The sequence below is a fragment of the Micromys minutus genome (assembly GCF_963924665.1).
Source record: "Micromys minutus genome assembly, chromosome: 13".
Lineage (NCBI taxonomy): Eukaryota > Metazoa > Chordata > Mammalia > Rodentia > Muridae > Micromys > Micromys minutus.
The window spans coordinates 4170884-4194984 of NC_137982.1; the positions used below are offsets into that span (position 1 = coordinate 4170884).

A 24101-nucleotide genomic window follows, 5' to 3' on the forward strand; every position below is an offset into this window, starting at 1 on the left:
ACATGGGGGTACAAAACCACCCCCCATGATCACGGAGCCCTGGTGCAACAGTGCAGGCTGGTGCGGGAGGGCCACAGGCAGCTTGCTTCCTCAAGACCCTCTAGAGCCATGCTGGCTAACAGACTGACTACTAAGTAGATTTCTAAGGACTCTCCGTTGTCATGAGATGCTGATGGGCACAGGATGCTAGGTATGGGGCTGGCTTAGCCTGGGCAGACTGGCTAGGATGAACCTGCTGGGAGGCAGGTGCTCTGAGTCTCTAGAGCATGAAGGGGTCCGAACCCTGTGTCCAGTGAGCAGCCGCAGGCACTTGTCTTGACTCTGCCACAGCAAGTCGGTGATTTGATGCTCTGGGTAAACCCCTTACCCTCTGTGGCTTGCGGCTTCCCCGGCTTCCCGATCTCGTGAACCTGATGCAGGTTGGGGAGGGGGGAGGTGTCAGCCAAGCTCGGTGAAAACCTCAATGACTGAGGTTTACGTCCTCCGTGAAACTTACCAGTGGAATGGTATCTCACTCTTGATGTAGGACACACAACACATACACAAGCACAAAGTACACATAGCGCGCACACACACACAATTATTCCATACCCAACTGTACAAGTTGACTTTTACCTTTTCCTGTACTGTGCCTGAGTCTGTCTGACTGCTTGTATGCTCAAGTTTGTCTCCCTCTGCCCTCTCTCTACTGTGGATGGAATTTAGGGCCTTCTCACACAGCCTCTGCACTGCATCCCCAGCTCTCCTCCTCTAGTCTGTGCACCGTGTGATGTTCACTGTAGGGCACATTCCACACTTAGGCAAAGCCTGAATTAAGTCAGTATTAGTAACCTCCATCCAGATTCAAGAACCAGAGCATGGCCATCCCAGCAACTCCTCTGCCTCTGTCCCCTGACGGTCTGCCCTCTGACTGCCTCTACCCCTCTGCTCTATCTCCTGACTGCCTCTGCCCCCTGACTGCCTCTGCCCTCTGACTGCCTCTACCCCTCTGCTCTATCTCCTGACTGCCTCTGCCCCCTGACTGCCTCTGCCCTCTGACTGCCTCTACCCCTCTGCTCTATCTCCTGACTGCCTCTGCCCTCTGACTGCCTCTGCCCCCTGACTGCCTCTACCCCCTGACTGCCTCTGCCCCCTGACTGCCTCTGCCCCCTGACTGCCTTTACCCTCTGACTGCCTGTATCCCATGAATGCCTCTGCCCCCTGACTGCCTCTACCCTCTGACTGCCTCTACCCCTCTGCTCTATCTCCTGACTGCCTCTGCCCCCTGACTGCCTCTGCCCTCTGACTGCCTCTACCCCTCTGCTCTATCTCCTGACTGCCTCTGCCCTCTGACTGCCTTTACCCTCTGACTGCCTGTATCCCATGAATGCCTCTGCCCCCTAATTGCCTCTACCCCTCTGACTGCCTCTACCCTCTGACTGCCACTCTCCTCCTGCTTGGAGAGTGATGAGAAATAAGATGGCCTGAGGATGTAACAGGAGAAAGGAGTCCGAGGCAGGTCTCCATCACTCAAAAATCCTTCCAGGCTGCGATGTGTTCAAAGGCAGCAGTGGCTTTGAGTCTGAAAGCCTTCTTAATTCATTCTGATTCTTTCTAAACAAACCCTGAAGCCCTTGGAGAAGGGCAGGGCGGTGAGTCAGGCTTTTGCAGGGCCTCCTGGGCCTGGAGAAATCTGGGAGAACTCCAGTCTCCCTCTGCTGTAGATGGGAAGCTGGGAGCCCACTCCTCTCTCCAGCTGTCAGCTTTGGAAAGGGGCTCCTTCTCCTAAGTGGTTGGGCCAGCAGGAAGACAGTGGGCTGGAATTTGAGACTGACTTTCACCTGATTAATAACTTGGTTACTCCATGTTCACTTAAGGCCCCTTTGGCCATCCCTGACAGCCTGGTCGTTGGAGAGGTGGAAGGCGGGTCCCCAGCGCTGGGTCGGCCTGTCAGTCACAGTCTAGGGAGCCCCTTCTGGCTGAATTACAAGTTGAGTCTCCGCCCAGAAGAGGAGCTCTCGGAACTCCTCCTTAAAGAGAAAGTTTCGCGTGGTAGTGCAATCTCTCTTTTGAATTCGAGCGATCAAACTTAGGGGGTCCCTCAGCGCTGGTTCTTGGAGTCTGGCCAGGTCGGGGCACCTGAGGCGGGAAGAATCGAGGACCAGTGTGGGCCATCGGGTTCTGGAGGCCGCCGCCCAGAGCGGGGAGAAAGAACAGGGGCGCCGCCCCCGTCCCACGTCCGCTCCCGCCCCGGGCCAGCCCCTTCCTCGCCGGGACTCGCCCGCTATCCCCACCCCCTCGCCCGCGGCGCCCAGTGGGAGGCGGGGGCCGGCCTTGCTGAGCCTGGCGTCGGGCTCTGATTTGCTGCGGGCGTGTGGGGCGGGGGAGGGGGGGGGGACATCGACAGCCTCCGCGGTGTCTGCCAGCACCGAAGGAGGGAGGGAAAGGGGGAAAAAGTGCTGGGCGCCTAAGGCGAGGTCCGCACTCCTCGTCCCCGCGGCTGGCGCAGGACCTCACTCCAGCGGAGCGCCCACGGGGAGCGGGTCGCGGGGCAGCAGCGGTGAGGAGGCCACGAGACTAGAAGGAGGACAGGGAGCGCGCGAGCAGCCAGCGAGGGGGTCCCGGCCGTCCCGGGCCACAGTCGATCCCTGCGCCGTGGGCGAGCGCGCCCGCCGCCCCTTCCAGAACAGCCACCGCCGCGGGGTAGATCGGGCGGGTGCCGTGCTTCCTATGACTCCCTGAAGTTGTCGCGCTCCCCTAGCATCCGCCACCCGGGTCGTATCTCTGGTCCCCGTGCATCGTGTGCGTCTCCCGCTCCCCGGCCCGCGCACCCCGCCGGCATGGACGTACACACCCGCTGGAAAGCCGCGCGCCCGGGCGCCCCGCTGCTGTCCTCGCCGCTGCTCCTGCTCCTGCTGCTGCTGTGGGCGCCGCCTCCGAGCCGCGCAGGTAAGAGCGCTCTGGGTGCGGGGGACCGGACCTCGGGGACTGCAGGAGGCAAGCTGAACCGTCGCGCCGCTGTCATCTCGGGCGCCTTCGCTGCCGGCTTCCTCCGAGCCCGCAGAACTTTCCTCCTTGGCCTGTGGAATGCACGGGGCAAGACAACGAATACCATTCGTTGGGGGCCCAGGAGAGGGAGCCGGGCCAACTCCATCCCCGCGGCGTACCGCCCCCTCCTCAAACAGGCCAGCTGGGTGGGGCTGTTGGAGTCAAGGAAGAATCTGCCTCGTGTTAGGTCCGAACAGTGGTGGTCACACCTTTGTCCCCAAATCTCTCATTCTCCGTCCCACATCACAGGCGACCCGCTGCATCCCACGCAGTTCCTCAGCAGAAACTTTCCTTTTGAAAGCTGGGAAGGGCCGCCCCCTAGAGTCAAGGCCATTCAGTTCCTCAGGGACTCCAGGGGTGGAGGGGGATCCCAGAAGTTTGAAACCCCAGCTTTGGATTTCCCTCAGTACACGCCCTCTTACTTGTCTGAACCAACTTTCTACTTTCCCAGAGGACAGAGTTCCCTGTAGTCCCTGCCAAGTCTTCAGGGGGCACTGGGGAGCCCCGTGAGGTAGGCCAGCCCTACTCCTAGTCTGACCTCAAACCTCCTAACCCCTTAGAGGTAGTTTTCTTGGGCTTGCTGCCCAAAGATGGGATGAACAGGAAGCCTAGCCAGGATAGGGCCTTGGAGTCTGGGCTGGGAGCTTCTCAGGTGATCTGCAGATGTGAGACTCCTCCTGCCAGCATGGTCGCTCCGAAGGAGCCCTGGCCCGATGGGGAGAATCAGGGAGGTACTGGTTGTCCGTCTGTATGTCAGTGCTTCCAGACTCAGGTCTGGGCAGGCATGTTTTTCTCAGCAGCACTTGTGTTAATTAGCTATGGGATACATCTCCCTAGACCCCTTAAACACCGTAGCCCAGGGTGGGAAGGCGCCACGGATGTGCTGATATAGGGATAGGGAAGGCTGTAAGAAAGAGTTCAGGCAGCGGAGCAGCGGGTGGACAGTGGTCTAGTCACCCCTTGTCCAGTGACAGGGCTCTTCTTAGCTTCGCTGGCGCTACCAAGACTAGCCGGAGAGTCAATTTCCACGCCCTGTGGCCAATTACAATATTCTTCTCCTGCTTCCTGGCACCATTAGTGTCCAGTGGGTACGGGATGAGCAAGAGTGGGAATGGGAGGGGCCCCAGGGCCTGTGGGGACAGAGGGAGAGCGTGGGCTGACGATGCCCTCTCTACTAGAACTTGGCCCAACTGACCTGGCGTTCTCAGGGTTAAGTTAGTAGTAGGGAGTGATGAAGTCCCTCAGGAAAGTGTGGTGGAGAGGGGTCAGCCCCTCTTCCTTCCACCCCCACAGTGCTCCCTTGGTACATAGTCCCTGCCAAGCTCCTCCCCATGGGTACCCCCAGAACCTCAGGAGGGAAGCCCTCAGTGGAGCCCTCACCTGGGAAGCTGGAATTACCACGATCATAGGTAGAGTGTTCCTGGCAACAACCACTTGTCCCAGCCCTGCCCTGTCCTGTGGCCACCCACCTCTCTGCTTCACTCTATCACTGTACTCCCCTACCCTTTGCTATCGAGGGTGTGGCCAGTTGGAAGGGGTGGCCTGGGTCCTGGCTGTGCTGTTAGATGTTTTGCTTTGGACAACATTGTCTTTTGGAAGCACGAAAAGCAGAGGGCTTCGGAGGCTTTTCCCTCTGCTCCTGTGGTGCTACCCACTTTGAAGTCACTCTCAGTGCATGGCCAGAGGGGCCGCAGTACACTTCTGATGTTGGCGGGTCAGGAGACATGAACGCAGCGCCTTCTCTGCCCTCCTCTCAGGCCGGCCAGATGTTTTCCGAGGTTTCTGTGAGCACAGCTCTTCTGCCTCTCTCCTGGCCAAGTGTGTGAAGGAGTGAGAAGCCCGATCACCCTGGGAGCTGCTAAAAGCCTTAAGGGGGGAGGATGAGAAATGAAATGTGACCCCAATATTTGGAAATTGAGGTCATCTCCTTCATGTGCTATTGGTGGGCTTGAGTCACGTGACTGCCTTTTTTTTTTTTTTTTTTTTTTTTTTTTTTTTTTTTGCAACAATTTACTGGGAAAGCCAGCCAAGTTTTGTGAGACTTGACAGATACTCAGTGGTTAAATTTCCTGTGACTCAATGAGTTGGCTACAGGGACATCTTTGGGCCTTTCCTCCCTCCTCCTCCCTTCCCTCTCTTCCCTGTATTCCTCCTTCACTTTCCCCAGCATGTCCAGTCTGTAGAAGCCCCCTGTGTCTGCCGGGGTATATAACTCTGGCCACAGAGTTGGAGCTGTGGGCCCTCTCCAGCTGTGTGGTAGACCCAGTGCCCTCCTGGGGCTAACTCACAGCCTCTTCTCTGATGATGTTGTCTTGGGGGCTGGCCCTGCAGTGCTGGCCAGAGACTGCCTCTCTACCCCACCCTGTAGATATTTCTGGATGCTCCTCATAGCCACACCCTTAGCCCAGGGCAGCTGATGCCCGCTGCCTGCCCCTGCCTCTGGCTGGAAGCCTCTTTCTCCACTTTTAAGAAATTAACCTGTACCCCCTTGCAGGGTTAAAATTGTTGAGTAGAATCTGGATTGTAAAGATCTAACCTGGTCCCCACACTGGGCAGCAGGGAGGGTGAGTGTTGCCCACTGGGTCAGGAAAACATTATCTCCCCTACCCCAGGACACTGCTGTAGCCTGAGGTTGTCCATCCTGCCTGTCGGGGGCTCTGGGAACGGTTAAAACTGATGGCTAGTGTACTGGTACCTGTCTGCACAGAAGCAAAGATGAGTAACCTGGCTGAAGCCCCAAGGAGCTGAGGGACTGGCTCCCCTCCTGCCCCGCCCTGGCCGCTCATGCTGTGCTTTGATCTCACATCCATTTCCCAGCTTTCCTCTGGAAGACCCAGGATGCTGGGCTACAGTCCCAGCTTGGGGGTCCAGTCCAGGCAGTGCTCTGGGGGGACCGACAGCTGGGGTGCTCCACCAGTGCAATGTTCACACTCCTTCTTGGCTGCTCCTCCCGCATCTCCTTCTCTCCTCCCTCCCCTGTGCCCTTCCTTTCCTCTCTTTCTTCTTTCCTCCATCCTCCCTCCCGTTCTCTCTCCTCAAGGTCTGAAGCCTTCTGCAGGAACTCTCCATCTCCTTTGGACTGCCTAGGTTCTTCCCAGTCAGCGGAACCTTCAAGTACCACAGACTTTTAGCTTGGTTTGCAGGTACTTGGGGCGGTGATGAAGGGGCTCCTCATTTCTTCTCTGCATTAGATATCTCCTTGTTTTTAGGCCACCGCAGACATGCTGGGCCCTGTGAAGCAGGTTTGGAGGACATCTCCATGGGCGTCCCTGGTGGTCTGACCATCCCTCATTGTGCTCCTACTTCTTGTTTAATCTTGCTCTTGTTGAATATTCCACATGTATCCTAGGAGGTTCACCCCCGATTCTCTCTTTTAGCTGGAAACCCCCTCATCAGTGTGTTGGCAGGTTCCCAGTTCTTGCCTGTCTTGTCAACCTTATACCAGGAAAGCAAAAATGGCCACCGACAAAGAACAAGTAGGGCTCCTCAGGGCTTTGCTAACTCTCTCTGCTATCCCTTCCTGATTAGGATGAGAGTGTGTCCAGGCTCCGTGTTAACAGGACACAATACAGACTAAGACAGGCTTTGTCTTCGTCTGTGAGAACTCTGCTGATGGTTTGTGAGGGACAGCCCTTGGTGGTGCTGTAAGGGATGTGCACAGCTGAGAAGCCAGCCTCTGAGGTTGAAGGTTAGCTAGGATGGGTCTCTGAGCCTCAGTTTTCATTCCTGAAAAATGGGAGGACTAGCACATGCCACTTTGCCGGGGGGGTGGGTGTCTGAGACTGACTGGGTGGCACTGTCAGTGCCTCTTAGCCTTAGGCTGAAGGGCCATATCACAAGCTGTGTTCGGTGGTAGTTTGCAAATGATAGGATTCTAGATGCTTGGCAGAGGAGCATGTGTGCAGGAAGGTGTTATGCAGCTCCTGTCTTTCTGCCCTGGCTCATGTGCATCACAGAGGTATCGAAGTCACCTCAGGAGTGTGTGCGAGAAGGCACCGGGCAGGTCAATTTCAGGGTTGTTCTCATGGGTGTATGTGCATGTCAGGCTGTGTGTGTGTAATGTGCATGCCCATGTGGGACCCATGTCTCTCTGTGTGCTTATGTCTGCATGTGTAAAACAACCAGGTAAGTGCACATATGTGTGGGAGTATGATAGCACACACATGATGCATGATTTCCACTGTCCTGAAAAGCTTTACTCTGTGCAGGATGGGAGGTGAAGAGATGCTCGTGGTCCTGGTACTCCTGCAGCTGCCAGTGATGTATGGACCCTGGCTGGTCCATGGGCCTCCCCAGTTTGATGGGAGCTGTGTCATGTGACCTGGGCTCCTCATCTAGTTGTACTCTATGTAATCAGCGCACATGGACCCAGCGCTTTGCCAGATGCCGGTAGCAGTTCTGGCCCAGCTCTTGGCTGTGCCAGGATACCACAGATAGAATCTACCTGGGCCCTTCTCACAGGTCATCTTGCAGTCACTGTAGAACATGGTTGGGGGAGGGGTAGGAAGAACAGGTGGCTTGGGTGAGGCAGCCAGCATGCTCATCCTGACTCTGATTCTTCCCAACTGGGTTTTCAATGGCCTGGGCCTCAGTTTCCCCACTTGTGAGTAGATAGAATGATTGTAAGGACACTAGATTCCTTTGAGATCAACACACAGTCATATGAAGCACAGACAAGCTGCATGATTACTGTTAGGGTCATTGATTACTCCCAGCTGTGGGAGTCACCTGCCCCTGTTCCTCAAGAGGGCCACACTGGGTCTTCAAGGGACAAACATGGGAAGCAGTGTCCGTTTTTGACTGTTCCAACCCTCTTGAGGCTCAAAGCTCTGCCTGCTGTGGGAAGTCTGTTCCTGTGCAGTGTGGACCAGAGACCTCCGTGCCCCTCCCACTGCAGCTGCCCCACCCTACGAGGAGGATCAGGGGCAGGAAGTGCAAATGGACCTGACCAGTCATGGTTCCTGGCCACATCTTCTGGGTCTGGGGAGGGAGTGAGGGGATGAAAGGGGTAGTGACACATTTCTGGTTCATGTCACAGGTAGCAGGTTCACTTTCTGTCACCATGACAAGTAGTCTCAGCTCCTGTGAACATAGTCATTTTTCTGAGACATTCCTAAGTTCAGTGATGACCCCACATCAGTGGTAAATGTTACCAGTTTGGTGACTCAGACCCAAGACATGAACCACAGACTGACCCACTTTCCTTAAAATGTAATAACTTGGAGTTCCAGGGGTGGTGCGCTTCTGGCATGACGTGGGTACTGTTGCTTCCTGACTATGCGCCTGTTTCTTAACATATCTTGTATTGAATTGATTTATTTGTGTGTCTCTGTCTCTGTGTATTTATGTGTATGTGTGTGAGTATGTATGTGTGTATATGTGTATGCACATTTGTGTTATATGTGTATGTGCATTTGTGTTTTTGTGTGTATGTATGTATATGTGTGTATGTGTGTATATGTGTATGCACATTTGTGTGTATGTATATGTGTATGTGTGTATGTGTGTATATGTGTATATGTGTGTGTCTGTGTTATATGTGTATGTGCATTTGTGTGTATGTATGTGTATTTGTGTGTATGCATGTATATGTATATGCACATTTGTGTGTATGTATATGTGTATGTGTGTATGTGTGTATATGTGTATATGTGTGTGATATATGTGTATGTGCATTTGTGTTTTTGTGTGTATGTATGTACATGTGTGCATGTGTGTATATGTGTATGCACATTTGTGTGTATGTGTGTATGTATGTATATGTGTATATGTATGTGTCTGTGTTATATGTATATGTGCATTTGTGTTTATGTATGTGTATATGTGTATGTGTTCAGAGGACAACTTGCCGGAGTTGGTTCTCCTTCTATCATCTGTGTTCCAGGAATTGAGTCTAGGTTGCCAGGCTTGACAGGAAGTAACCATAACCTGCAGTGCAGTCTTTCTGGCCCCAGTGCTGGGTTCTTGTGGGCAAATTTGGTTTCCCATCTTCTTTCCTACCAATACCTCGGCAGTCTTAAGGATTCTAATAGCATCCTTAAAAAAGAAAAAAGGAAAAAAATGAGTGGCACAAAAGAGACATAAAAAATTTGTGTGCATGCATGTGCATGTGTGTGTGTATCCATGTATGAGTGTGTACCTGTGTGTATGTGCATGTGCACATGTCTACATGTGTATGTGTCTGCATCTGTGTGTGCATCTTTGTGTGTGTGTGTGTGTGTGTGTGTGTTGTGCTGGGGACAGCTTAGAAAAGCAGTAACCTCCCACCCACTGGTGAGCTTCTCAGCCTAGGTGGGCACTGTGACGTGGTAAGGGTTGGAAAGGTGGGCCTCCATCCTGCCTTGTGCTACACCGAGGAGTTGGAATTTATATCTCACAGCCTTTGTGGGTTCCAGGGCATTGGTGAGCGACTGGTAAGCTCTCCCTGGCTGACAGGAGCTTCTGGCGTAGGGTGTGTAGAGGGGACAGACACATACATAGATGGTTCTGTCAAGAGATGTGCAGTTAAAGTGGGAAGCAAGAATATACTCACCAGCCTTTGGGATTTGTGCCAGCCACTGGAGGAACCTGTCGAGACGAGATAGTTCCTACCAACCCCAAAGAGACTTTGGAGAATCAAAAGAAGGCACTTGCCAGTCCCTGTGGAGGACTAGCCAATCAGAGGCCAGATTATGTTTCCAGGCCTGTCTCCAAAGCACTGTGCTAAGCACCCTGGAGTCCGCCCCTTGCACAGTTGAAGGTAAGCCCCTCCGGATGACTCACAGGGCACTTCCCTGGGCATGATCTGCAGGGTGCTTGTGCTCCTGAGTGCTTCCCAGGCATTCCCTGAAATTGCCTGTGCTCCTCAGACATCTTTGTGTGGGACTGAATCTTGTGTGTGTACACGGTGGCTCTGCCAGGCCGGGTCACAGGAAACCATGCAAGTTGCCCTCTGCTTTTGTGGTCCTCACTAAGTCATATATTGTTTTATGGACTTCAGCCCATGCTAAAAGCCAATGAGGTGGCATTGGCCTGGCTCCCTTGTTTACTTCAGACAGAAGTGGGTGACTCAGGAAAACAGCAATGTCCTTGCAACGGGCACTCAACATCAATTTTTCTCCCTTTCTGATACAGGACGGGGTACCCCTGAGGTATCCTCCTTTGGGAAGGCAATGGTCCAGGTGTAGGCCCAGATGCGCGCTGAGCCCAGCTAATTTTCCTTGATTGTCAGAGCTCATAGAGAGCAGCGTGGGTGTGAAAAGCTGGCTCCTGCCCCAGTATGGGATAGCTGTAGTGGACACAGAAAGAACCCCTTGAATTTAGTCTGTCTCTGGGATGCTAAGTGATATGGGAAGGACCTTTGGGGGAGGTGTCTCCTCAGCTCTAATAGGGCTCCGGTTTCAGCATGGGGGGGGCCTGGCTGGGGAAGTAGTGTAAGAAGCTGTGTGAAGTCCCTGTGCTCCACCAGCACCTTCCTTACATGTTTCCTTCAGCTGAAGGATCAGGATACTGTCCGATTCCCGTCTGTAGGGTCCATCCTGTCTTCTCCAAAGGGAAGATGGCTGCTCATCAGACTCTTGCAAACATCCCAGTAGATCTCAGGGATCAGGTCTGGGCTGGAGTGTACAAGGCTGTGAGGTTTTGGAGCATGACATGGCTGAGAGTCTGTCAGCGCTGAGGGTAGTGGGAGAAACTTGGTCCAACTAGGCCCTATATTCTGCAAAGCCCCCAGGTCTGCCTGCTGCTAGCTTGCATCCCTTTGCCTCTCCATCCACACCCTAGATTAAGCAGATCTTTGGTATCACCTACTTTCAGTAGTGACTCTTTGGGCATATGTCCCTAAAAGCTAGCCCCTGATGAAGTCCTCCACCTCTCTGGGTTCTGCCTGTCTTGTTACTCCACAGGCGCTCTCCCGCTAGGCCACTCCAGTGTGGTCTTGAGACTGAGCTTTCTTATTGGTGACACATCTGTGTGGGAAGGATGAAGATATGGAGCTGAGAGTGGTTCAGTGCCCTGGAGGCCCAGGCCAGAGGGTCAGAGGACAGCTGTTTCCCACACCCTCAAACATCCAGTCACAATGAAGGGTTAGGAGGGAGGACCCCTGCGTCTTGCCCTTCCCTGTTTGCTGAGACTTAACACAGAAGAGGCAACTACTGTGCCTGGGTTTCCCCCATCTGCAGAGCGGACATAACATGTCCACAGAGGCAAGGTGAATGGAGACAGCAACGCCTGCTGTAGCTCTTGTTGTGTGAGACATAGGACATCAGCGCATGCATGTGTGGTGCTTGTAGAACTCACGCGTGGGGCTATACTGCCTGGAGTTTATTAAGGAGCTGGGAAGCCTGGGACCATCCCTCTTCCAGCCATCTGTGTCTAGGCTGACGGTACAGGCTCCAGCCCCTTCTATCCCCTGAGCAGACAATGATGAAGCGCAGGGCCTGAGGTGTCCTGACTGTGTCTCTGTGGCCTCTGTCTACTGCTTGCTGGTGAGCTGGGTGGCGGGCACAGGACAGACTCCACTCAGCCAAGCTTGGGGCTGAGGAACCGCAGTGACTGCCTAGCGTGTGACACAATATGGGTACCCTGTGCCCTGTATCGGGACAGCAGTATCAGCAGGCTCTCCCTGCTGCAGCCCTGGCATGGAGGGCTGGTCCCCAGAGAGCTGGATGCTAGCCTTTTGCAGAGGGTCTGTGACCCTGCCCAGAAATGCCTGGTGTTCTCTGGGCTCTAGGAAGGTAAAGCAGGACATCCATTTCCTTCAAAGAGGGCCTTGAGGGGCTCAGCAGGGGGACCTAGAATGAGACCAGCAGGTGGAGCCCAGCACCCATATAACTGCTTCAGTGTCTCCAGGACCCTGCCTTGTGAGTGTGTGTTTGTTCATGGGGCCAGTTCTAAGAAGCTCCATGGCAATCGTACCAAATTCTGGTGCTCGTGTCAGTTGAGCGCACAGTGGGTAATCCCCAGACGTCCTGGCCCCACTGCCCGCTCAGTTGTATTTCAGGCACCTGAAAGAAAGTCCAGCAGATACTAAGAGAACAGGACAATAGAGAGTCCGGTGGCTCCGGAAGCGTGTCTGGGCTCCTGGTGGTGGGCCCTGGAGCGTGCCAGTTAATCTCTCTGATCTGATCGGCTTATCAACGTATCAGAATTGTTCAATTGGAAACTGAGTTGGTAACAGGGAGGACCAGATGCAGTGAGGTTGCTCTGTGATGGTGGGCTGCCTCTGGCGCACGTGTACCATAGACAGCAGCAGGATGGAGGATGGCCTAATGGACCTGTGCCCTAGCCTGTCTTTGTTACTGATCGGGACGGAGGAACACCCCTTAATTTCTGCAGAGGGTAAAGCTGCCGTGTGTGGTATAGTACTGTGCCACCTCAGCCACAGTCACGTCCTTAGGGCAAAGGGGTCCCTGTGGTGATGAGGGTGAATCTTTGGGTCACATTGGGCCATCCTACCTTCCCCTGCACCTGACATCTGGGGGTTAGGACAGAAGGTGTTTTCTGCCCAGGAGTGTGGAGGGAACTGGCAAATGCGCTGAGGGGTGCTTATAGAATCTGGAGGCTGGCCTTTAGCCTCAGGCCACTTGCAGATAATTACACTTACTTGACTTGGGGATCTCTGAAGTCACAGGTAGGGAGGAGAGGGAACCAGAGAGAACCTCTCTGCCACAATCCTGGTGCTAGGGAAAGAAGCCTGGCTGTCCTGATCCAGCCAGCTGGGGGCGCTATTTCAGCTCTAAAGTCTTTCTTTGATGGATGGCTGGAAGATCACTGAGGGACGGACTGCTCATCCCAGGCTTTTCTGGATGACCACCAGGGTTCCCAAACATCTCGCTTGGGTGGTGTGCAGACAGGAGAGCCCACCCCAACCCCTGGCAGGTGCTGTAAAATGCCTCCAAGCCATTGTGTTAAACTCTGGCCTGAGGCTGGGATGGTCCCTGGCCATTAGCAATGACTAAAACTGGGTTGCAAGTAGAAAGCTCTTTCATGCCCATTTCGGCCCGCCCCATTTCTTCACTGTTGCTGGCTCTGTCCGTGGGGAGGGCCAGCCCTGGGTCTCTTAGCTTTGGGGCTGCCTGTCCTCATATGCCCCGAGACGCCCTGAGTCCAGCCTGTGGACTTATTCCACCTCCTCTGCTTGGGGCTAGGGCTGGGCCGATTGCAAACAGCTGCTTGGCCCTTGAGGCAGATTTTCAGGCTCCGAGAGGGACGGCTGGACTAGGGCACGGGCAGTGTGGCAGAAAGGCCACAGGGGATGTTGTAGGGGAAAGCCACACCCCTTCTCTCTGTTTGCCTTTTTGTACCCTAGGAAGACTGGAGAGCGGGGAGCAGAAAGCTGATCTGTCCCTTGTGGCCCTCCAGGTACCTGGTCACAGGGTCAGGACAGCCCAGGAGGGTCAGCCTCTGGACTGGAGGGTGAGGGGCCGAGGGCTCCAAGCAGGCTCTGGGCTCTGGGGTCTTGTTATTCCCCAAAGCTTCCCCTGGCTCTGGTAATGCATGTGTGGGCTAAGGTAGAAGGAATTTTCCACACATGAAGAGGCAAGTTTGTCCAATGGTCACTGCAAGTGAAGAGTAGGACTCCCCAGGTTGCTGCCTCCTCCTGCCCTTTCGCCCTTCTACAGCCCCCCTTTTTCTCCGTTCCCTCTTTATCCTCTTCCTACTTCCCTTCTCAGTCTCCCCTTCCTGTTCCTCCCAACTCTTCCTCCCAACTCTTCCTCCCCACTCCTCCTCCCAACTCCTTCTTCCCACTCCTCCTCCCCACTCCTCTTCCCCACTCCTCCTTCCCACTCCTCCTCCCCACTCCTCCTTCCCACTCCTCCTTCTCCCTCCCCTCCCCACTCCTCCTCTCCACTCTTCCTTCTCCCTCCTCCTTCCCACTCCTCCTCTCCACTCCTCCTCTCCACTCCTCCTCCCCACTCTTCCTCCCGACTCCTCCTTCCCACTCCTCCTCCCCACTCTTCCTTCTCCCTCCTCCTCCCCACTCCTCCTCTCCACTCTTCTTTCTCCCTCCTCCTCCCGACTCCTCCTTCCCACTCCTCCTCCCCACTCCTCCTTCTTCCTCCTCCTTCCTACTCCTCCTCCCCACTTCTCCTTCCCACTCCTCCTCCCTACTCCTCCTCCCCACTTCTCCTTTTCACTCCTCCTTCCCACTCCTCCTTCCCACTCCTCCTCCCCACTCCTCCTCCCCACTCCTCCTCCCCACTCCTCCTTCCCACTCCTCCTTCTCCCTCTTCCTCTCTACTCTTCCTCCCCACTCCTCCTCTCCACTCCTCCTCTCCACTCCTCCTTCCCACTCCTCCTTCCCACTCCTCCTTCCCACTCCTCCTTCTCCCTCTTCCTCCCCACTCCTCCTCCCCACTCCTCCTCCCGACTCCTCCTTTCCACTCCTCCTCCCCACTCCTCCTTCTCCCTCCTCCTCCCCACTCCTCCTCCCCACTTCTCCTTCCCACTCCTTCTCCCCACTCCTCCTCCCCACTCCTTCTCCCCACCCTTCTCCCACTTACCCAAGTTTTTTTCTACCTAGTCTACTCTAATGCTGTCCTCTAAACCAGGGCTCAAACTCCTTTTCCCTGTGACCCTGGCTCTACAAACATGTAAAACAGAAACACAGACCAAACACTTACTGATGAGTGTGAGGAAGTTTATCTTAAAACAATTCTTTGCTACACACATTATGCCGTCTTTTAAAGATGAAAGCAAGTGTGCGTGCCAATGAGATAGGCACACTTATTTATCTTTATTTAAAGATTAAATCTCCACTGAATATTGCCACGGCCAGATATATAGTGGTCTCTGTTTTTCAGAGACGTTCAATATCTTGATTTTATGACTGTCAGTACAGGGAATGCGGCTTCGTACAAATGCACAGTACAAGTCAGTGGAGGTGAGTTTGGGGCCATTTGATAAATTGTGGGAATTTTCACCCTAATCCCAAGGCAAAATTCACTTAATGATTTTTTTGTTTACATGAACAAAATAATCTTGCTTCAGTGCTCAAATCAGCAGCTCAGATGACAACTTTTGAAGAATCAGTGTTGTAGCATAATATAATTCAAAGATGTGCTAATTTGCTCCCTGCTCCTGAGGGATGACGGTGGGGAATATGAAAAGCATGTGTCTGTGTTTGTGATGAAATCATGATGCCTCTGTAAAAGCAGGAAACAGCGCACACGCATGGAGCCCCGGTGTCCTAAGGGCAGTAGTCTGGACTCTGGGCTGTGGCATCATTAGTAAGCATATGCAGCTAGATCCAAGGTCACAGTGAGGTCACACAGTGCCCTGTAGGTGGGCACTTGCCAGAGAAACCTCAGATTCATGGTGCATTTGATTTAAAATTGATTTTTGGTCACTGCTCATTTAGACACCCTTTACTATTGCCAAACTGTTCCATGACACTCCTTCATATTGTCATGTGACCCACGAGGCGTTACACCCTATGGTTTGAAGAGCCTGACTCTAAGATATGAGGCATCACCACCCCCACCATCTCCCCATTTCACAGGTGAGAAGAACAAGGCTCATAGAAGCCCCACAACTGGTGAGGGGCAGAGCTTGAGCCCTTAAGACACCAACTGTGCTCTGGGAATGACTGTCAGCCTGAGGGGTGGCATTCAGGCTAAGTGTTGGGACCAACAGAGAAGGCTGAGGCTGATGGCAGATGATGTTTTGGTCTCCACAGAAGGCACTGCCCCCTTTTCTTTGTGGTTCTCCATCCCTGTGGCAGGGGCCAATAGATGTGGGGATGGTGGCAGGATGGTGGTGGTTCTGTGTGTGTGTGTGTGTGTGTATGTGTGTGTATGTGTGTGTATGTGTGTGTGTATGTGTGTGTGTATATGTGTGTATGTGTGTGTATGTGTGTGTGTATGTATGTGTGTTTGTGTGTGTGTGTATGTGTGTGTGTGTATGTGTGTGTGTATGTGTGTGTGTGTGTGTGTGTGTGTGTGTGTGTGTGTGTGTGGTCATTGGGGCTGAGGTTCAGGTTCCTGTCCTTGGACTTCCTAAAGCCCACAGCCATGGGTTCCTGGGTTCTGCTCAATCTGATCTCTTTGGGGAGCTCGGTGAGTTTGCCCTCCACAGCGTCCAACTTCGAGGAGCCTGTTTGTTTAGGAGTCTGAGTCACGTTTTCCATTTTACTGGGAAGAAGGTCAGATAGTGGGGATTATGGCCAGGTAGGGGGTGTCTGTTCTATCTCAGCTGACAGTTGATGAAATGAGTGTGGGGGCTGCTCTGGGAAAGCCAAACACTGATGGCAAGAGTGGGTGGGTTGCTGGACCTGCCACCCCCATAAGCTGGGTGGGGGTTGAGTCATCAGTTAGAGGGTTCAAGAATTAAGCTGCACAGCTTTGCAATAAGCTCAGTGTGGCCAGAGAAGTTAACCACTATGTAGCCCACCGTTAACTCCTGAGCTTTTAGAGAAGAAAATTAAAAACTCGGAGAACAGTATCTGGTGACCTGGCTGTCTTGGTGTACCCGACGGGGGCTCTGAGCCTATAATTGGTGCTTGCTGCCTAGGCCACCCACCTGACCCCACAGTGTACCCTGGGCACGACAAGGGAGGGTGAGGGAAAGATCAGCTTGTACTTGTGATCTTAGACATTTTAGTCACCCAGTACACAGTAGCAGAAGATGGCCTTCCTCTATGGAGAGGTAGTGAGACTTGGAACTCAGGTCTCTGGCTGCAGGGGGAAGAGAAATCATCTCCTAGAGGCTCAGGGTGGCATTGCACCTCAGGGCTTCTTGCCATTTAAAGTTGGGTGTGGCTTGAGTAGTCAGTATGACTTTTATGCCTGTGCCTTAGTTTCTTCATGTGCAGGGTGGAGTCCTCATCTTTCATAGGCTCGTAGTGGGGAATCTAAGGAGGCAGAGTTGAGGCCACAAAGGACCAGACAGGTCTGGAGTTTGTGGTGTCTCATAGTGGACCAACATGGGGCATGCCTAAGGAATCCTATCTGGAATTAGCTGAAAGTAATTTGCAAACTCCAGGGTGTCCGCTGAACAAGAATATAGCCGTGCTGGAGTAGCAGTTGTTGTTGGGAACAGAGGAAAGTCTTGCCCACACTGCCCATGGCATTCTGGGGCAGAATGAGAGCTCTGGAAAGGTAATCTTAGCACTCTGGAGCTGGGCTATTAGGCTAGATGTCCTGATATCTGCAGGGAGAGGGTGCCCAATGTTTTCCCAAGCACACCAAGGGACTGTAGGTTGGCCAAGGAACCTGCTCATCAATATGTGGTGGCTCAGAATATTTGGTTTGAGGTCTTACTGTACTGTCCCCTCTTCAGACACAGATCCAGACCCAGAGTTGCGCATCACGTGGCAATATGAACCGTCCTGGGTCTTTCAGTGATGCCTAGGAAGGGAGAAGACTTGAAGCTGACTGTAGTGGTGGGCATTTGCGTTCTGGCATGATCCGTCTGATGTCTCCAATGAGCCCGGTGGCCCTGCTCATAGCTAAACATGTCTTGTCTCCTCCTAGCGACGAGGCACTGTTTACCTTTCTCTATAATCCTAGGCCAGCCTCAGACTTACTGTGTAGCCACAGACAACCTCGAACTTCCTGTTTTTTAGCTTCCACCTCCCCAGTGTTGTGAATGTTGCTGTGTGCGGCCACAGTTGTACGCAGTACCAGGGATTGAGCTTGGGGCTTTGTGCACTTTAGCCAAGCACTCACCAGCTGAGCTGCATTCAAGTTTGACTTAATCTCTCTGTACCCTTCACCGCCTGTGGTTTGCTCCTCTGCCCCGAGGACTTTTTAGGTGATTGAGCCCTCAAGGTGCCAGGCTGAGGTTGGGTCGACACTCTCCTGGGATCTCTGCTGAGCTTCTGGCCCAGCCATCTCTGAGTGTTCATTGCCCAGATGCTGCTTTTAGCCCCAGCTCATCTGATTCCAGGATCAACCGTTTCAACCGGTAAAACCTTCCAGCCTTGTTCTGGGACAGTTTAGTGCCCACTGCTGCTCACCCTGGCTGCCTCTTTCTGTTTGAGTCCCTTGAACAGCTCCTGTCATCTACAACTTCCAGGGTGGGAAGTGAGATTGTAAAGGACACCCCACTCTAGATACAGGCACGCCCCAGCGTCCCTCCCAGAGCTAAGACCGGGCCCCTTCCATGTACTCTCTCTGCCCCAGTGCCGCCGCCTGGTCAGTATCTTGGCCAGCAGATAAATTCCTTGGCAGAGAGCAGTCTGACCTCTTTTCAGTCACTTATAAAACCGTTTCCTGGTCTGGCTTCTCTAGAGATGTTACAGCCTGGGCAGAGCCACAGCCACTCAGTCTTGGCATCCCACTGTGCCTTCCAAACAGCTCTTCCCTGGCCTATGTCATCACCCTCCTGTCTACTGGACACTAGTACTGACCCAGGGAACCCTCTATCTGTAGGTGCCAGAGGAGCTGGCTTCTGTTTGCCCTGTCACTTTTCCTGACTATTAGCTGAGCACACAAAGTTCTCTGCCCAGTGAGACTCAGATTTGAACCCCTTTTGTGGGCTCCTCCTATATCCTTCAGTGATTCCTGGGTGCGCCCCTTCTACATCCCTGGGTAGGGGTCACATGCAAACATGGGTGTCGATGGCAAAGAAGCGTCCCTAGCAGGGATTCGTCCTGGGCCTCTCCACTCTCGCTCTCCGGGCTCTGTAGCTTTACCTCGTCTCTGATCTCATTCCCGGCCTCAGTTCTCACATCTCTTCAACGGATGGGTTCACACGGCTGCCCACTCGGGTGGGAACCTGCTGATGAGCTCCCAAACTGTCATTAATTGTGTCAAACCAGAGTCTGTACTGTGATCCTCAACTCTAGAGCTATTATCCATAGAGAACCTTGAATACTTCGTTCCCGAGGCTGCTGTACACCTATTCAATGTCCTGCCTGGTCTGCTAAGCCCCCAAATTCAACACAGCAACACCTCTGTGGGCACCAGCAATGTCCAAGGCACTGTGTTTGGCTTTGCCAAGGAGTGGTTAAGGAAACCTCTTTTCTGAAGTGTAACACAGCGAGCTGTATGCACATGTAATTGGCACGAGCTGGCACAGCCAGCCCCTGGGAGAAGAGTGGCATCCTGGCTGGGATCTTTGAAATCTGAGCTGCATCCTGGACTGGTCATGGCATCCCCATGGCTTTACCCATATGAGGCCTAAACTACGTTTGCAGCTCTGGTTCTCATGCCGGCCCAGGAGGGAGAAAGAGTGGACCCCTTTTGGGTCGGGTCTCCAGGGGTCCCAAGTCAAGGTGGTTAGGATGGCACCAGCAGAGTCAGGGTTCCTCCTTTAATCATCATCATCATCCACCACACACACACGCACACACACACACACACACACACACACACACACACACACACACACGCTTTGTGGTGAAAGATAGATCTCATTGCAATGACCTTGGAAAATAGGGAGATTAATGAAAAAGTGGCTAAAACCACCTGTAATTCTCAAAGTCAGAGCTCATGATCTGAATACAGAGAAGAAAGGGGGGTGGGTTTGTCACAGAGGCTGCCTGGGGATCACCTGGACACCATTCTAGTTCCTGCAGACACTCCACCAAGGACCTGTGCTCACTGGGTACCCCTCCCTGAATATGACAGCCCTGAGGTCTGCAGGCAGCACGGGGACTCACTGTCCTTGTGTTGTGTGTGCTGTGGGTGTCATCACATCTATCCCAACCTCTGTGAGTACTTGATTTGCTACAGTGCCTCTCTTAGTGGTGGGCATGTGGGTGGTCCTCATGCCTCATGTTCCAAGTCCCTGTTCCAGAGAAATCATGCTGCAGGAGTGGGTGGTGAGAGAAATCACACTGCAGGGGTGGGTGGTGAGAGAAATCATGCTGCAGGGGTGGGTGGTGAGAGAAAGCATGCTGCAGGGGTGGGTGGTGAGAGAAAGCATGCTGCAGGGGTGGGTGGTGAGAGAAAGCATGCTGCAGGGGTGGGTGTGAGAGAAAGCATGCTGCAGGGGTGGGTGGTGAGAGAAATCATGCTGCAGGGGTGGGTGGTGAGAGAAAGCATGCTGCAGGGGTGGGTGGTGAGAGAAATCACGCTGCAGGGGTGGGTGGTGAGAGAAAGCATGCTGCAGGGGTGGGTGGTGAGAGAAAGCATGCTGCAGGGGTGGGTGGTGAGAGAAAGCATGCTGCAAGGGTGGGTGGTGAGAGAAATCACGCTGCAGGGGTGGGTGGTGAGAGAAATCACACTGCAGGGGTGGGTGGTGAGAGAAAGCACGCTGCAGGGGTGGGTGGTGAGAGAAAGCATGCTGCAGGGGTGGGTGGTAAGAGAAATCATGCTGCAGGGGTGGGTGTGAGAGAAATCATGCTGCAGGGGTGGGTGGTGAGAGAAAGCATGCTGCAGGGGTGGGTGGTGAGAGAAAGCATGCTGCAGGGGTGGGTGGTGAGAGAAAGCATGCTGCAGGGGTGGGTGGTGAGAGAAAGCATGCTGCAGGGGTGGGTGGTGAGAGAAAGCATGCTGCAGGGGTGGGTGGTGAGAGAAAGCATGCTGCAGGGGTGGGTGGTGAGAAGGCTCTAGTCTCCTTCCTGGACTGCATTTAGGGAAAACATGTTTAGGGGGGCTGGTGAGCAGTGTACCCTTATTCCATGTGAACCTATCAGCTTTGGGTGGAAGATGTGTAACCTTTCCCCTTAAAAGTCAGGACACTAGCGGAGTTTAGGGTCTGATAAAGGCCTCAGTTTCACAAGGGCCTCAGAAGCAGCGATTAGTCACTGAACTGGGCTGGGATAATGGAGAAGCCATCTGGGGCAAAGATGCTTCTATCAACCCTCCTCTCTCTAGATTAATTCCAGATGGATCAAAGATGTGAATTTTAAAAATGAAACCACAGAACCACTAGAAGAAAGCAAGGGAGGTAGATGTTTATGATTATGAGGCCACAGTGGGTGGGGAATGACATTGTTAGTATGACATAAACCTCAGAAATTGAAAAAGAGAATTATTATTTGAGTTTTTCTGTCTGGCTGAAGGTAAAAGCAATCACCAATTGCAAGAAAAAGAATATAAACCCACATGTCAGGAAAGTGGTCAATATGGTATCATATGTAAAGAGTTTCTGCAAATCAATAAAAAGGTCTAAGGTATAATCAGTTCTCCAAAAGGAAAACATTTGGAATTTTTATATATTTGAAAATTGTATAACTTTAACAAGGATCTCATAAAGGTGAAGCCAAGGATACACCATGCACTGTCAGCTGGGGAAGTGAACACTCTGACTTTTTACAGTAGGCAGCCAACAGTAGTTATTGCGTTGTTAAAATACATGTGCCTTGACCCAGCATCTCTGCCCCTTGGAATGAGTTATATTCTTCACTCATGTGTGTGCAAGGTGCTGCTGGGAAGTGCAGGGGTTCAAGACACCCCCATGCTCACCAAGAGGAGCCATTTGTCCAGATAGGCTCTCCTTAAGAGCCCAGGCTAGCCTCAGTACTTGCTGGGATTATAGGCGTGCACCACCATGCCTAGCCACAGGGGATGCATTTAAATGCATTGTGGTGTGTTCACAGGGCAGGACAGAGCTCAGAAGCAGTGAGATTTAGGTGGCTTCTGATTCACTGAGCAGCGCTCATCTTCCAGAAACCTGAGGTGAAGCCTAACAAAGAAGAGGGCTCCTCCCAGTGAGAGCCCTCCCCTTCCGGCGGAAATCGCCCAGATCCATGGTTATGCATGTATCAATCATTGGAAAGGATGCTCAGATATCTGGACTCGGGTTTCCCTCCAGAGTGGGTAGCAGGTCCCTGGGCCACAGTTCTTACCCACTTCTTTTGAGAAGTGAACACAGGGGTCCAGAGGTGTCTTGCTGGGAAGCAGGCAGATCTAGAGCGACAGAAAACAGGCAGTGAGGTGTGAACTGGCTGCTCAGAGGTTGAGGTGTGAACTGGCTGCTCAGGGGCTGCAATGCCTTTTGGCGGCAAAGCAAGGACTAGGGAGGCAGCTCAGACGTCAAGGACATATACCGTTCTTGCGGAAGACCTGAGTTAGGTTCCCAGGGCCAATGTTATGAAGCTACAACCACCTGTAACTCCAGTTCCAGGGACACCCAGTGCCCCTTTCTGAACTCTGTGGTGGCTGCATGCATGACACACACATCCATGCACATAATGAAAAGTAAACTTTTAACGGTTCATGAAGCTGCCAGGCAGTGGTGTCGCAAGCCTTTAATTCCAGTACTCGGAAGGCGGAGGCAGGCAGATCTCTTAAGTTCAAGACCAGCCTGGTCTACAGAGTGAGTTCCAGGACAGCCAGAGCAAAACAAAACCAGCCAAACAAGCAAAAAAGTTGGTAAAGCGAACTCAGGATAAGTCTGCAAGTGGTTCATCAGTGCGCCTTCTCTCGTGTGAGATTGTGAAAATAGAACCTGCATCTGAGGACTGCCAGGTCTTCATCCGCCCATTTCACAGCAGGAGAAACGGAGGCTTTCACAGGCTTCATCAAGCGTCACTTGGAAATCGGGGGTCTCTGGGTTCAGCGAAGGCTCCTGGGACTGTTCTACTTAGACACGGTAGCCTCTTCTTTGCAGAGTGGCTTTTGGCTTTTAGTGAATCTATTCAGGAATAGGAGTCTTTCTGCATGTCATTGAGAACTCATTGTAAGTGCAGCCACTGCACCCCCCCCACCCCCAGCTAGACATTCCAGGCCTCCCCGGGGAGGCTGGAAACCACAGTTCCCGAGAAGCCTGTGTATACATTCCTATGGAGAGCTCGCACTCAGACGGGCACAGTTCCAGATGGACAACTGCAAAGTCGGGACGGTCCTAACAGTACGTTAGAGTAGATGTTATTTTAAATGTCTGAATTCTTTTCCTTTCTTCTCTTGTCATATTTGGGGACTGAGACTCTCACTATAGCTCAGTTAACCGCTCTCTGGTGTTGGATCTGGGCTGCTTCCAGCCGTGGGCTGTTGTGACTAGAGCTAGGGTGAACATCTTTCCAGAAGATCCTTCCAGCCTCTCTGATTGTTTCCTTAGGGTGAATTCTGAGACACTTACTCACGCGCCAAGCATCGGAGGAGTAGAGCCCTGTAGTCTTCGAGTTCATTCCCTGCCACAGTGGGCAGTTACCACCTAGTTACCACACCCTGGGTGGTGTGCTCCTCAGGGGTCAAGGTAGACTTCCCCTGTAAAATGGGTGTGTGTGGGGGGGTGGTTCAATCCTCCATGAAGAAGTAATCTTTTGTTCCTGACAAGCAGGGGACTTCTGCTTAAAGTCTGAGACCCAGCTTGGTCCCTTCTTGCACCTGAGACACATGCTAGGTCCCTAAGACCTTTAAGGGAATATGAGTGTTTCCAGTCTAGAGAACGAAAGAAGTACTTCCAAGTCATGGGGTCAACTTGAACTGTAAAAGGATAGCACATCTACACTCGACACTTCATAGCTGTCCTTCCATTAGTAAGAAATCATGATGGAACCTTCTGGAACGCAGTAGGGACCTAACAGATACTAACCATACTCCTAGTCTCTCCTTCCCTTTCTGGACATCTGTATTTGCCAAGTCCAGTTGGGGCCCGCTGAGCAAGCATACCACATTCTCCCGGTGTCAGGGTCCCTTCCAGGTGTCCCACTGGTTGACTGTGTTTGGGAAATGCACCACAGCTGGAAGCATCTGTAAGGTAGTGGAATGGGCTGGGTGCTGCTGACCAGAGGGGAGAGAGATCAGCCTGAACTGGAAGAACGTGGGTGCCATGAGAGGCCTCTCTGCATCCTTCTTAGGAAGGCATTAGAATGCTAATGAGATGTGCAGCCCAGGAGGGCTCCCTGCAGCTCCTGAACCTGCAGAGCGCTGTAGAGAGTCCTTCCTATCTGTTCTTGGGAATAAGACCTTGAGAGCCAGTGTGGTTTACTCACGAGAGGGTAGTTAGTGTTCAGCCGTGGCATAGGCTTATTGAAGGAAGGAGTTTATTTCCTGCTCCTCAGCCTTGGGGTCATTTCTGTCCTCCACAGAACTGGTCTTGGGCTTTGGAAATGGAAAAATGCTCTCTGGTCCTGGGGTGTGGTGTGAGAGGATTGTCCAAGGGTCAGAGTGACCAATGCATGGTTTTATATCATGCAAGTGAATCAGATCATTTCGGAGCCATGCAGACAACCAAATGAGAGACAGAAAGGACTGGGAGAA

General features: G+C 52.9%; 1 protein-coding gene across 2 annotated transcripts in view; it reads left to right on the plus strand.

The window, feature by feature from the left end:
• Positions 1 to 2527: 2527 nt before the first annotated feature.
• The window catches only part of COL5A1 (collagen type V alpha 1 chain), a 148762-nt gene continuing 127188 nt past the window's right edge, over positions 2528 to 24101 (plus strand). For both annotated transcript variants that reach the window (XM_080927437.1, XM_080927438.1), the window contains exon 1: positions 2528 to 2928. In XM_080927437.1, coding sequence (XP_080783563.1) covers positions 2820 to 2928 — 109 coding nt within the window. In that variant the 5' untranslated portion in view covers positions 2528 to 2819. The remainder of the gene's footprint in view (positions 2929 to 24101) is intronic.